This window comes from Berghia stephanieae, chromosome 5 (genome assembly GCF_034508935.2).
Source record: "Berghia stephanieae isolate SIO BIC M18660-M18661 chromosome 5, UCSD_Bste_1.3, whole genome shotgun sequence".
NCBI lineage: Eukaryota > Metazoa > Mollusca > Gastropoda > Nudibranchia > Aeolidiidae > Berghia > Berghia stephanieae.
The window spans coordinates 19724681-19741337 of NC_088364.1; the positions used below are offsets into that span (position 1 = coordinate 19724681).

General features: G+C 35.9%; 1 protein-coding gene across 1 annotated transcript in view; it reads left to right on the top strand.

The window, feature by feature from the left end:
* Positions 1-16657, top strand: part of LOC144973875 (uncharacterized) — a 56688-nt gene that overhangs the window by 922 nt on the left and 39109 nt on the right. The window contains exons 2-5 of the mRNA XM_078916764.1: positions 12971-13177; positions 14146-14330; positions 14877-15041; positions 15912-16069. Of these exons, the coding sequence (XP_078772890.1) occupies positions 12971-13177; positions 14146-14330; positions 14877-15041; positions 15912-16069 (715 nt within the window). The remainder of the gene's footprint in view (positions 1-12970; positions 13178-14145; positions 14331-14876; positions 15042-15911; positions 16070-16657) is intronic.

The window sequence follows — 16657 nt, forward strand, 5'->3', positions numbered from 1 at the left end:
TTCTTTGTCTGGCAGTGTTTCATTCACAGTTTTTCATATCTTGATCTTCCTGTTAGCAACTTAAAAGGGTTATTTAATGGGAGCGATTTAGAGATGCTGTGCATTTGGCTAAGAAACTCACAGTATTGCCATCCGGATCGGACCAACACACAAAACCTTGAACGAGATACAGTTTAGTGAGAATTACCCATAAACATGGATGGCAAAAAACAATAACAAAGACCCGAATGACGTCAGCTTCGTTCTATCTATATTCAGATTTTCGTCCAACCAAGTCATCAATCACGAATGAATATTTTTTTACAAATGTAAACACGCTGCATTGTTTATAAAAAATGGAAACATGCTCAGCTGTGTAGGCCATTTTGAGCACATTTTGCCATGTGACCAATGACCTCGAGCACATTGAAAACTCATTTCGATCATCCCATTAATTTCTATTTCCAATTTTGAGTTCCTTTTTTACATCCCCTAATACACAAAAAATTATGCTCTGCGCATGATATACTCGCAACATTGAACAGAATTCATCATAAACGGAGTGCATTTCACCGCACTGACAAAACCAACCAGTATTTCAATGTAACTAGCATGGGTCCCCGATCTCTGGATTCATTATTATTATTATTATTATTATTATTATTATTATTATTATTATTATTATTATTATTATTATTATTATTATTATTATTATCACCACTATTATTATTATTATTATTATTATTATTATTATTATTATTATTATTATTATTATTATTATTATTATTATTATTATTATTAATGGATGACGCAATGTTGTGATGGTCTAGACGTGGCTTGTTGCCATAGATACCAATCAGAATATGTCCACTGGGTGGGGTTTCCGACCTCCCATAGTGGGCAGGGAGGTACTTGCTGCGTCTTCTAACCCCATGTATCTGCTTTCCAATTGCTTTCTGTCTTTGTCTTGGAATATATACTCAGTTGTGTCCTGACCCTGGCCGTGGTTCTTGGCTGGGAGGGAAACAGTCGAATTAAAAATTATAGTTTTGGGAGATGATATTTTTATCCTTGTAAATCATCTCTCTGTTTGGTAGTTATTTTAAAATATTTTAACATCTAATTTGTAGAAATTTGAGTATGTTCCTCTTACTGTTTGTGTGAGACATTTAGGTGATTCTAACTAAGTACACTGATTTGTGTGCTCTTGGAATCTTAATCTCCTCCCAATTTGAACCATTCCCTTTTGTCTTTTTACTTTTTCTTCACGTCCTTTTGATTGTACATCTAGAATGTTTTTACTATCCAATTTTCTTCCTTTTTACTGGCCCTGATATGACCTAAATGTGTTGCAAGCGCCGTGAAACCCCTTAAAACCAACAACAAACAGAATATGTCCAATAAATAGACCCGACCCAAGCCAACATATTATTTACTGGCCAATTTTGTCGTACTCTGTTTAAAACCTTGATTTTAATTTTGTATAGAAAGCTTTTCATATCATATCATACCGGTATAGATTAACATGAAACCGATTTATTGGTATTGAAACAAAAATTTAATACCGGGGAGGGGATGGGGGAGGGTATTAACTGGTCTTGTGGAAATGTAGTAGTCCTCGTCACCACCGCCATCATTACCGCAACCAATCATCATCATCATCATCATCATCATCATCATCATCATCATAATCATCATCATCATCATCGTCGTCGTCGTCGTCGTCATCAGCATCTTTATTATCATCATCATCGTTATCATCATCATCATCTTCATCGTCATCGTCGTCGTCGTCGTCGTCGTCATCGTAATTCACAATTATCATGTTGAAAATTCACCAGCTACCGTCACTACGGGCTGCTACCCAAACTCATTTCATGACAGCGATGACAAACAAAACAAACCTATTGATTTGCGATTAGTTGAGTGAATTTTAAGTGCGTAGTCACCCAATTGAGAGTTAAGAGTAATGCGTTTGAGTGACCATGGAGAGCCTTCGTATGGGAACAATACAGACATGGACGTTTCGGGTACAAACCATTCGTCAGCACAACAATACACAAATTAACGTGGAAAACAAATAAAATAAAATGGAAAATAACTTGTGTCGTCTGTACTCAATTGTGGTTGTAGTATGAAATCATATGCGGCACGTTTTTTGTGACGAGCTGAAATATCAAACTATATTATTGGCTTATTATACTATAAATTACGATATAAAATTGAAAGAAAATATATGCGTTAGAATCGTGTTTTTATTGAATGAACAATATATCACACAAGATAGTACATGGAATGTTGGACTTTTCGCGTTATTCGTTTTGTTTATAGCTATGCGCAGTCGTTTTACTGACGTGGTAATTTGTATTCATGCGCACTTACTTACACTTCAAATAGCGAAAAATGACAAAGAGAATGATCGGTAATATGCTGGGGTTTGCTACAAATTTCGGTTCTCAGCGCTGAATTGAAGTCTTCCACCTTGGAGGAGATTTTAGGTCAATTTTTAAGGTATGTTTCTTCGATAGAGTTCAGGAAAAAAAAACCCAACCTAAATCAAATGTAGTTGGATGGATAATAAAAACGATGAAGTGAAAAAAACGAAAATCATGCAGATAACGATTTTTCACCTTTATTAGCTCGCATCTCAAAACTAGCTGGTGCGACATCCGACGGGCTTCGCCAAATCAGAACATTTACTCAATTCACTAAGGTAATACATCGAGTAGCTAACGCATTCACTCAATACTCTTAAAGCCAAATGGCGACCTGCTCTGCCCATCAAAATATTCGAACCAACAGACAATTCTGTGTGTAACCCTTCACGTTTATTGATGGTGTGCGGTTAAGTAAATTACTTAGCAATAGGAAACAATACGTAATGTGATGTAAAAAACTGGTTCCAATCTGATTGGAAGTATAAAACCACTTTTCCATAGGAGTGGATACATACCTTGTGTGATTGATCTTCTGGTTTCAGAGTGATGACATCTTATTTTCTAGTCTAAATATTCTGGTCGTAAATAAAGATCATCCATCCTCGCTCTTACACGTCCCACCATAATATTAAGAATCTGACTATACAACATGCTACTAAAACAGTCTTGACGCCTTATGATTCATTATGTAACCTTTACATTATTGGTCATCCGAAGGACTCATTACGTAACACTTCCAAGGAGTTTGGAATCGGAAGAGAAGAAGGTGTGACGTTACGACTTCCTTGTCCTATTCTGCCCCTTCAGATAAATCATACCAACACACACACACACATCTATACGTAGCCTTTAACGTTTATTGACTTACCAATTCAATCATAACAACACACACACATCTATACGTAACCTTTAACGTTTATTGACTTACCAATTCAATCATACCAACAAACACATCTATACGTAACCTTTAACGTTTATTGACTTACCAATTCAATCATAACAACACACACATCTATACGTAACCTTTAACGTTTATTGACTTACCAATTCAATCATAACAACACACACACATCTATACGTAACCTTTAACGTTTATTGACTTACCAATTCAATCATACCAACAAACACATCTATACGTAACCTTTAACGTTTATTGACTTACCAATTCAATCATAACAACACACACATCTATACGTAACCTTTAACGTTTATTGACTTACCAATTCAATCATACCAACACACACATCTATACGTAACCTTTAACATTTATTGACTTACCAATTCAATCATAACAACACACACATCTATACGTAACCTTTAACGTTTATTGACTTACCAATTTAATCATACCAACACACACACACACACACACACACACATCTATACATAGCCTTTAACGTTTATTGACTTACCAATTCAATCATACCAACACACACATCTATATCTAACCTTTAACGTTCATTGACTTACCAATTCAATCATACCAACACACACATCTATATCTAACCTTTAACGTTTATTGACTTACCAATTCAATCATACCAACACACACAACTAAATCTAACCTTTAACGTTCATTGACTTACCAATTCAATCATACCAACACACACAAATCTACATCTAACCTTTAACGTTTATTGACTTACCAATTCAATCATACCAACACACACATCTAAATCTAACCTTTAACGTTTATTGACTTACCAATTCAATCATACCAACACACACATCTAAATCTAACCTTTAACGTTTATTGTCTTACCAATTCAATCATACCAACACACACATCTATATCTAACCTTTAACGTTCATTGACTTACCAATTCAAGCATACCAACACACACATCTATATCTAACCTTTAACGTTTATTGACTTACCAATTCAATCATACCAACACACACATCTATACGTAACCTTTAACGTTTATTGACTTACCAATTTAATCATACCAACACACACACACACACACATCTATACATAGCCTTTAACGTTTATTGACTTACCAATTCAATCATACCAACACACACACACATCTATATCTAACCTTTAACGTTCATTGACTTACCATTTCAATCATACCAACACACACAAATCTATACGTAACCTTTAACGTTTATTGACTTACCAATTCAATCATAAGATATGAAGTGAGTAGAAAAGTGCCAGAAGACAATAGAGAATAAAAAAATTTTTCGCGGCGGTGGTGGGGTTTGAACCTGCGACCTTATTGGTACGACAACTCCGCCTGGCAGGTGAGAGCGTGGCTCTACCGTGTGAGCTATCCACGAACACAAAAATATTCGTTTCAAACCCAAAGTCATTTCTAGATCCCTCTCTCACCCACTTCTTGAGATCGCCGATTCGTTCGCCACCATCGCGAAGTAATTTTGACCAGCAGTTAAGCTTAATAGCCAATATTCTCATCACAAACATATAACATAGAAACGATTGAGACATTGAGTATGCTCCGGTGTATGGGGTGAATTTTTAATTCAGAAAAGTGAGTGGAGCAGGCACTTATGTTGGTAACAACAAGATATGAAGTGAGTAGAAAAGTGCCAGAAGACAATAGAGAATAAAAAATTTTTTCGCGGCGGTGGTGGGGTTTGAACCTGCGACCTTATTGGTACGACAACTCGTACCAATAAGGTCGCAGGTTCAAACCCCACCACCGCCGCGAAAAAATTTTTTATTCTCTATTGTCTTCTGGCACTTTTCTACTCACTTCATATCTTGTTGTTACCAACATAAGTGCCTGCTCCACTCACAATTCAATCATACCAACACACAAATATATGCGTAGCCTTTAACGTTTATTGATGACTTACCAATACAATCGTACCAACAAAAATGTGTAGCCTTTTACGTTTATTGACTGTAGGCGTCTATGTAAACTACTCATCAATTGTGCCCACTTGATCAATAATTCAAACACACAAAACTATGTATAACCTTAAACGTTCATAGTATGTTAGAAGGTATTTTACTGAGACCTAATCACCCAATTGACGGTCTAAAACAATCCAATCCATACTGTTACAGCTTCAAAACTGAAGATAGACGCAACATTTCTGTGGTAAGGGATGGTGTCAAGGTTCTGGCTCTGTGTCACCATCATCATCTCCTCCTGTGGTAGAAATGTTTTCTAGCTGACTAGTAAATTTCTCATAACTGTCACATTTTCTCAAATTCTCAACAGGGAATTCCATAACCTTACTGTTCTTGGAAAAAAGGGACTGACGAATGTGTACATTCACTCACGACTTGGGTAGCCGACAGCAGCCATGCTCCTTTCTTGGGTTTTGTTGGTAGTCATTCACTCTGATGGCGATTTGTCCTGTCTAGTATACCTTTAAAAGATCTTAAGCTTTAGTTTGCTCCTTCTCAATTTCAATTTCATCCAGTTGGTCTCTGTCATCATTCTTGCTATGCTTTTTCTGTTGTCATAGTTGTCCACAAATATGAAATAACAAATAGCCGAGAGACCTCAACCACATGCATTCTATAGTCTGTTAGAAAGAATATAATGAGAACTAATCAACTTCGTGACGGTTTAAAAACGTAGAGAGAGAGAGAGAGAGAGAGAGAGAGAGAGAGAGAGAGAGAGAGAGAGAGAGAGAGAGAGAGCAAAATGCGTCGTCAACCTAATTCAATCTACAGTCAAGCCAAAGTATAAACACGAAATGAATAATTCCCAAATGTGCGCATATTAGCAGGTCTGATAGCCGAAGGCAATTATGGGCTTTGTTTAACATTGTTGTCATGGAGAGTTTGTTGTTGTTGTTGCGTTGATTACATCAATGAGACCACAATAATTTGGATAACCAGACCCACAAATACGTACGCGTCGATCATCACTAATGGATTATGTATAGACTACATGTTTGAACTTTGGACTGAGATTAAATTGTTTTTTCAATTAAACATGGATTTCTCTAGCAATCTCCCAAACAAAACCAAAAGTACGGATTTGTGATCACTTTTGAATTTTACTTCTGGTGGATACCACTATTGTTGTTTGTTAATGTTGTTTGCGTTTCGGATAGCTATTTGAATACCTACCAAAGTAAATACTCTATAGTTTACCCAGCACAAATAGCTTTAATTTGATTTTGCAAATACTTTTTGCGAATGTAGATCGACTTTGATCATGATAAGTGACCAGTGGTCTAACTCAACTTTACAATCAAAAGAACTTTTTATGACCCCCCCCCCTTCCCTCGCACCCAATCGTGCTTGGATAGTTAGAACCCTTAGACCTTGCGGAAAGTACTTTGCATTAGACTAGTTTTATCTATAGACTCGTCTTTAGATAGTCTTATCACAGGTTAGCATGTGGTTGCCATTGTCTCTTTGATGTCACAGAAACCGGGATAAACTCCAACTCCATAGGTCTAATGGTTCTGAATGACAACTAACGAATTTGCCCCACCAGCTAGATTTTTTTTTCTCAAAAATTGCGACTTACCATCCCAAACTGGTATTGTTTTGGGGTCAACAAGATGCTGAACGTAGAATTAACAGTCGAAATATTGAACAGTTGAAGTAGATACAATAATGTGGTTGAAATTACGTGAAAGAGATGCAGTGAAACATTGAAAGAAATTTATGAAACGTTAAAAAAAAAAAAACAACAAAAAACCCAACAAACAAAAATATACGAAAAAAACCCAACTCATCAACATATCAACAAAAGAAAAAACAACAAAAATTTAACCCCCCCCCCCCCCACCAAAAAAAAAATACCCCCCCCCCCAAGAAACAGTATATCCGTATTGATGCTATGCGCTGATATATTTTAATGAGAACTAATCACCAACTTTCGCTCTAAAAACAACAACAAAGATCCGGGTAACGTTAACTTAATTCGTTATAATATAATAAACTTCAAACTGGCTTATGGAATTCACTTCATAATAAGATCATTGATTAACCATTTAACTGGCGTACTCTGGAAAAACGTATTTTTTTAAAAAATGGCCAGATTACACGTTCTTCAAATATCGTTCGATTCAAATTATCCTCATTTTGACAAAAACTCTCAAAGCTGGGTCTAAAGAGACGTCGCGAAGTCCCGCCCACGTTTTAATATGGTTTAATTTTGCCAAGATGAAGGTCATTTAAATCAATCAATATTTAAAGGACAAGTTTTCTGGCCAAAATTTTAACTACATATTTTTTTTCTAGAGTACCCTAAATGGACTGGTTAATTAATGATGCACCAGAAAGACTGAATGCCTCTGTTAGTTTTGTTGTGTTTTTAAACGGTATTTTAAATTGGCCCCGGGGTTCTTTAACCCCATTTTCTGTGTTTTGAAAACAATGTTCGTGGTTTTTAACAAAACTTCTTGAATGTTCTCACTGATGACTACGGGGTTGTTGATCTCTCTCTAAAGGATTGGGGTATCGATCCTTGTTTGGAATGTCTGATTGTGATCTTAAAATTAGTCCTTTTCAATAGAACAGTAAAGTTTGCTGCCCCAAACGTAAACAAAGGTCGAGAAGCACATGGCAAACCACATGTTCCTGTCTTGACAGCTCACGTTCCAATGTAAATAATAGAAAGAAAATAACCTTTAAAATTTGGCTGTTAGGTGGCAAAAGAAACACATATTCATAAATACTCGATCATGCATCAAATAATGTCTAGATATGGATATTTTATGGAACAAAAGGTAAAATTTATCAAAAGTTACGTCTATCTATTTTTAGACCAGAGCAAATTATTGCGCTGGTATGAACAAAACGAGAATTATTCGGAGCCTGATTTTCAGAATAATTTAGTCTTATATTATTATTTCTGCAACTGTTAGATTTTATGTAAACATATTTTCAATACTGAAAGTGTATTGCCTACAACTCAAACTACAAAATTGGGAGACCTATATTGTGCGTAAATTATTCCGGTCCCTAACGGAAATCACTAGCAACTTGTTATTGTTTACGTTTGGGGCACCTAACTTTACTGCTCTATACATGTTTTTCCAGAGTTCGCAGTCAGCTAGTTAAGATTCGATTAATTAACACAAAATATCGATACTAAACTCGTCACTACTATTGATTAACTTGTTATATTATTTAGAAATTTGCAATCAACCATAACGGACGCGGCATCTCACGCTGTGACATAACACAATGAAAAATGGAAAAACTTATCGATTTCAAATTTGTTTACAAGATTGTAAAGGAAAAACAGCAGACCGTGGAAAAATAAAGAAATATGCAATTTCCTCTCCCCCCCCCCCCACTACCCCCACCCGAGAAGGACATGCAAAACAAAAGAAAACATCTTAAGAGAAACATTTGACTAGTTCATTATTCTTTTTGATTAAGAAAGTTTCAAGTAAACAAACCTCAGAAATATTATTTCTTTTTCGCCTGCATTGACAGTCAAGTTATTATCAGTATCCGGAGTATTGGATGTAAAGAGCCGTAACGCATTGAGAATCAACTTACCATGGTTTCTATAGCGTTAGAGGGGTAACAATAATCTACTACACTTGGAAACAAAAACATGAACATAGTGTCAGCTAACAAATCACTGTTAAATGCTGGTTGGACAAACAGTCCGTACAGGGTCTTTCATTTAAATTTTAGGTTGATTTACAGCATCCTTCAGACCCCCCCCCTTCCCCCATGAAGCTGGGGTTTAGCCCGGTTTCTATTGCGTGAAACGAACAGTAACAATTGCTTGCTATCCTTTGGATATGACGCTATTCTATCTCAAGTACTTTCCGCCAAATCTAGGTGGGTAGGGGGGGGGGGGTGTCAGAAAATAAATCTCAACTGCACCCGCGATCGATCTTGTCCCTTTGCGTGTGAAGAGAGTGTTCTACCAATTGAGCTATCGGGACTGACAGCATCAGGCAGTGTAAAGACATTCATGTACGTTGGGTCAAAGTAAATACGAAACTGCCAGAAGCTGTGGAATGTATAAACTAATGTACTAAAAGGAATATAACAGATTTTTTTTAAAAAAAGAACCTAATACTGTACACGGAACGTTTCGGGCTCAAAAGCTTTCCTCAGCTAATAACAAAAAGAGTGAAAACGTCAATACACCACGTCAAATCCAGATAGACGGTAGAAAAGTTCTAGCCACGCCTAGTGTGGCTATGAGGTCTTGTGGTATGACCGGAAGATTCAGGGTTCGAATCACGCTCTGAGCAGCGCCTAACTCACCTACATGAAAATGACATGACATTCTATAGCCTACTCGACCTGTGACCGACGGGTTTCTACAAAGGCGAAGAATCGTGTATAAATATCGAATGGCATCGGTCTGTAGCTTAACGGCAGTTTTTAAACCCCTGTTCAAGCTGGTATCTTTCGTTTTATACTCATTTGCCTTTTAACAAAACAACAGTACCATGGAGTTATTTTTTGTTATTCCCTTTTGGGATTTCCCCCGATGCGAAATGAATCATTTATTTTTGTATACAACTTCAGTAAAATGAGACAATGACGGACAATATTAAGGGCGACCGACTGTATGTCCGAGTACCTGTTTTTGTTCTTGGATTGACGGATACCTACCAGTCTCCGGATACCCAACTATCACTACTTTAATGGCAATATTAATGAGTATTGATTTGTGCTGTTTTCCGTGACGAAGTTGTTAAACATTCCAATGGAATTGATGTCATGAATATATCAACGTTAACAAAAAATGCGAATCTATAAGTTAAGGTCGTTTGGGTTCAAACAATGAAGAACTGAATACCCAGAATAATTAATTAAATTTCAGAATTCAAATAACACCGAATTCTATTTATCATGAATATTTGACTATCCTAAAATAATACTTTTAAAGCTTAATACCTAATATTCTCCACACAAACATGTAACATAGAAACGATTGAGACAGTGAGCTTGCTCCGGTATTTGGGGATAATTTTTAATTCAGAAACGTGATCTAGAAATGCTGGGCAACTAACTTCGCTGCGTTTTTATGTGTTGAACACGTGACCTCAAGAAGTCGGGGAGTTTTCGTACTAGTAAGGTCGCGGGTTCGAGCCCCCATCGCCGCCGCGAAGTTTTTATTCTCTGTTTTCTTCTGGTACTTTCCTACTCACTTCATTTCTTAATCAAATATTTCTTGACTTCGACGTCTTGATCTTGTTAACACCATCCAGATAGTTTCGGAAAACATTTCAGCTATTTGAAGCTTCTGTTCTATTAACATTTTTGGAACCCATCTGGCACAAACTTTCGGAGACCGCAATATGTCATGGACAATTGCAAGAATATAATGCTTTTTGGAGTTTCAAATCAATGTACCCAATCTTTATTCTCCTATCATATTTGATGATCTTTTTGACCTCTAATTACTCTTTGACGCTTTTGGCCGAACTGACTCGGGTTCGTTTTCAAGAATTATACGACCATATTAAAACCAAGAACACCACTGATAAACGTGAGACTTAAACATTGCATTCTTACCGTGTGTTTCGGATATTCCATGATGTATTTCAAAAGACTTATTTCCTTTTCTAAACAAAGAGCGAACAGATTCTTTGACATTCAAAGATTTAAAATGTGCATTTTTGCCATACTCTGACAACGCGTATCGTTCGCAATTTTGTCAGAAAACTATTATTTTAAATACCAGTCGATTTAGAGACATCTGAACATCACAATACTGTCAAGAAAATTCAGAAATCTCAGGTTTGGCAAGGTACTCACTCACTAACTCACTCAATCCTCTCCAGGCCTGCTGGCACTTTAGGCAATGCATAAGATCTCCACCTGGTCCTGTCATCAGCTATCTCGAGGGACAGACCTCTACTGTACATCTCCAAGTATCCTTGGGGCGGCCTCGCTTCCTCTGTCCTTGATTAGGGGTTATCTAAATCATTGAATTATCGATTTTTAAATTGAAAGTTTTCTGGCCAACATTTTAAAAAAATGTACGTTTTCAGTGGTTGGCATAGTACGTAGTCATTGATTTAGATTGGTCGAACAGCTGACAAACAAGATTACACGTTACTTATGCCATTAGCTGCTAATTCTTGCCGAGTCTTAATTATACCCCAAATAACAAACATTCTATACTTGCTCTGTACCAGTTTCCATGTCTAATGTCAGCCATATTGGTCAAAATAGGTACATATTGGATACAATTACGAGAATGACCGTAGCACGAGTAGAAGACAGAATTAATAGGTCTGAATAAAGGTGTATTCAAATAGTAGCTCGCATGTACTTATTTTGCTGCTTGATTAATACGTACTATCGCTCTCTCTCTCTCTCTCTCTCTCTCTCTCTCCCTTCATCTCTCTCTTTCTACTTTACACCTCTCTTACTATCTATCCATCTATATATCTATTCATTAATCCCATCTATCTATCCATCTATCTATCTATCCATCTACCTATCTATCTCTCTATCTATCTATCTATCTATCTATCTATCTATCTATCTATCTATCTATCTATCTATCAATCTATCTGCATGTTCATCTGCCTATCTGTCTACCTTCCTAGTCATCTATCTATTTATCTTTATGCATTTCTCTCTTTCTTCCCTCACTCCGTATCTCAACTATTCTCTTTTCGTGTAAACATAATTTATATACTCTTACACTGGACACGTTGATCTATTATTCCTGGAAAACACACTAGACAGTCGGGCCATCAAATTCTTACATACAATCCTTCGCCTAGTGTCTACCGTTCCCTTCGTCATAATTTTTTGAGACATATTAATAAGTGAAGATCTATCGTCCTTTGATTACGCTAAGTTAATGATCTTAAAGCACGTTTACACCACTGAAAAAAAATAAATCAAACAAAAACAATATCTCCGGGGTTTTGTTTTGTAGCGTCAAAAGATATTCATATTGCTTCCAACCAAGTTTGGTTAAATACTTGTATATCTAGTCATACATCCGACCAGATAAACGCAGCTAACCAATCACTGATTTATGATCTGACGGATAGGATTTTAAAAAACCAAGCAATCGAAGCAATGCCCCTTTGACCCCTGAACGAGTGCCATATTGTAACACACTACCCCTCTCATTACAAACTATAGTCAACGACGTTCAACATTCATCTTTTTTTTTATTAAGGTTTATTTTGTGCAGGGGTAAAAAATATAGATCATAAATTTCTTTTTCTCTTGTCAGAACTTTACATTGTGTTGCAAAGATTAAAAAATACGTAATGAAATTTCGTTTTGAATTTTGATTCCTAAAAATCTATCTCTACATAAGATGAACTGCAACATTTCTAGAAAGTTCACGAATATGACCAAAAGAGTAAGTGAAATATTTAGCAGAAAAAAAACATGAAATAATAGATCTCAACTTTCGGTAAAAGGAGATATTGCTCTGCAATACTGTTTTAAGCATTCGCTATCTTCCTGGAGACAACAAATGGTTGAAACTATGTTATGCAGTCGAACACAATTATTCATACTTAATATACATGTATATATATATATATATATATATATATATATATATATATATATATATATATATATACTTTTGTATGGAACTATATGAATATACAAAAACATAATACATACATCTGTATTTGTATTTTAGTCATCCACAGTGTCTATACTGTCAAAGTAAATACATTGAAAGAGTTCCAAGACGTGGACGGCATGGAGGATATCTCATGTGAAAAGTCTCTCGGTTTCCGAGGACAGAGGAATAACTTGCTGGACTCGCCTACAAAAGTTTCAAGGTTTGCATCCAGCTTGCCAGCAGAACTTCAAAAATTGTTTGGAAACATCAATAAATCGCCCAGTAAGTGTGACTTTAATAACCTTTGTTGTCTTTGGAAAATAATAAAAATCCATTGGAAAGTATGACTCTGAGCAGAACCAGAAAGTATTGATGACGTCAGAATTGGCTGGTAACTATGAATATTACAAGGTCCACGCAGTTTTTGAAATTATCAAAACGTCCAATAATTAGTAAGCAAGACCTAAATTAGCTTTTAACAGTGTTGGACCTTTGTTGTCTTTGGAAAGAAATAAAAATCCATTGGAAAGTATGACTCTGAGCAGCACCAGAAAGTGTTGATGCCGTCAAAATTGGGTGGTAACGATGAATTTTACAAGCTCCACTCCAGTTTTTTTTTAATTAGCAAAACATTCAATAATTAGTAAGTAAAACCTAAATGAACGTTTAACAGTGTTGGAGACACCCAAGAAACCAATGGCTAAGTATTGTTTTGATTAACTTCAGGTACTTGGAATAATTTTGCTTGCGCACCTGTTTAGTGCATAAAAGGATTATGATGATGACGACGACGATTGTTATCATTATTATTATTATTATTATTATTATTATTATTATTATTATTATTATTATTATTATTATTATTATTATTATATTTTATTATTTATTATTATTATTATTATATTATTATTATTATATTATTATTATTATATAGTAGTAGTAGTAGTAGTATAGTAGTAGTATAGTAGTAGTAGTAATAGTAGTAGTAGTAGTAGTAGTAGTAGTAGTAGTAGTAGTAGTAGTAGTAGTAGTAGTAGTAGTAGTAGAAGTAGAATATTATTATTATTATTATTATTATTATGATGATGATGATGATGATGATGATGATGATGATAATGATGATGATGATGATGATGATGATGATGATGATGATGATGATGATGATGATGATGATGGTGATGGTATAATATCATCTATTCAAAACAAGATTCTACAGCAAGTTACATTGCTTATCCTCTTTCTCTTTACAGCGCATGACGTGTCAATATTCACAGGCAAAGAATTGACAAACCTTCTGTCATATATGCGAAAAACCTTCCAGCCTCAAGACATGCTGGCAGTCTTGCAACCAAAACAGTTACTGACCTCTGGCACACCCACACAAATCGCCGACATGTTGAAGAAATGGACACCCGCATTTAGGCTGCTTCAAACCGTAAGTCTATCTGGTTTTTTTTTTTGTTTTTTTTTTTCAAATTCGTGGCTATGAACTCCATATCCAGCCCTCATCCCGATCTAATACAGATGTGACATGGTGGTTCATATTTTTCTGTCTGCTTTGGCCAGCACTGTTTTTTTTTTAGATATTTAAAATTGAGCTTTTATATAGCGCAAAATCCATTAAACGTGCTCAAAGCGCTTTACAAAGGGCTCCTGACGAACAACAACACGTAACATATTATAGAACGAGATTGGCGCCTGTTAGGCGATATTACATTTTTTCCCCGGCAAAGACAACGCAGCTAAAGGCCAGGTGGTCATTTTACACCTGAATACGGTTAGAGAATGTGAGTCAAGAACCTTTTCCAAGGACTCAACTATGCTCCGTGCGAGGCTTGAACTTCCTATCCGAAAACGAGTGTCATACCACAGGACCGCATAGCCTCGTTTTATACACAGCTATTCAGATTTTATCTTGCATCATTGCCTGCTCCCAAAATATTGCCATTTAAATATTCAATGATTTGCATACATTTTACAGTCAAACAACATGTGTGAACTAAATAAGATGATTGAACTCGACGCATTTGGACATCTATGTAAACACTTGAGCTCCTTCGACACTACGGTACAACAAATGTCCCTGATGGAGGATAGATGTGCTCATTGCACTGCTTACTATGTCAAAAAGAGAGACATTAAAGAGGTGGGGTTCTTTTTCTCCTAACTAATGATTTAATTTTTAACTTTGTAATCATATATGATCCATTAAGAAGCATTTTGGCCCATATCTTCATTCATTCATTCACTCATTCATTTATTTATCAATGTATTCAATCCATATCCCTTTTTAATTATTCATTCATTTATTAATTCAATTATTCATTCATTTACTTGTATTGATCAAGGTAATATATCCATCTCTCTCTCTCTCTCTCTCTCTCTCTCTCTCTCTCTATATATATATATATATATATATATATATATATATATATATATAATCTACTTCATGCTCAAAGCGCTTGTCAAGGCAGGGGGTCCCAACTAATATATTTGTGCCTATCATTACTCATGGGTTACAGGTTATCGACCTCAGCAACAATTGTCCTGTTTCCTGGAATGTCATTTCCAATTCATCCCGGTGGTTTACAACTTCTTGTATCTAAATCAGGATCACGTCACTAGATGTTCTTTTTGGAATTCTTCTCTTATGTTTCTCTTGGGGGTTCTATTTTAATGAATGTCTGGTTGTGTTGTTGGCTGGTTTCCTTAGGATGTGTCCTATTCACCTCCATGTCATCCTTGACAAGCGATTTCATCTACCAGCCGAAGGAGTTCCCAAGCCCCAAGTTTATTACACAAAAATAGATGGAACAAAAGGGGCGTTACTCAGCTGTTTCTTATTGTTTTTAGACAGCCATTTTAATGATTGGTTATCTCTAAATTTTATCAATCAGACTATACATATTAAAGGTTTCACATCGTTATGTGTTGGTACGATATATCCGGCTGGTAGACTTTATAACTATTCTAGCTAAACGCATAGCATCAATACAATTATCTATCTCAATTCCAGATGACTGGTGTGCTGGATGGAGGCAAAGGCCGTGTGTTGTACAACTTGATTCGAAAGGCCTATGGAAGTGATTGGGATTTACACATGCTGAGATTGTCTCCGGGATCCGTCAGAGCTGATGACGTTGGACGTGTCACCTCGAAACACTTCAGTGATAAGTAAGTTGCCCATAGTTGTCTTCATTACACACCATCCATTATAAAAAACAAGCCCTTCGTTAACCCTTTCCTTACCAACTATAGGAACTCGTCACATTCGTTACGATGCAATCAACCTTTTTCCTATTCAAATTTCTTTTGTACATCAAAATATTTAAAGAAAATGAACATTGTGTTGTAGAGCATGTCGTTTTGCTAAAGAAACTATGTAAGAATCGCAAGAATTTACTGCTATTGCGTTTGAATGATAAAAAATCTATATTAGTGTTAGTTAGGTTTGATGTTTTGGGGAAAATCCTGAAAATGGCTGGTAAGGAGAGGGTTAATCCTGAAAATGGCTGGTAAAGAGAGGGCTAAAAAAGGAGAATTTTCAATGTTGTTATATAATAATAAATACACGTGTCACCACCGTATCAAAATATTGTGGTTTTGGTAATGCGTGTGGTATTGTCATTTCTACTCACTGTTTGGCAGGTACTGAATGTTGCCATGACGTTGTTCCAACATGGCCGGTCCAAGAAGAGACGTTTTAGCTTGTTTCAGTCTGATGTGTATGTGTGTGTGTGTATGTGTATGTGTGTGTGTGGT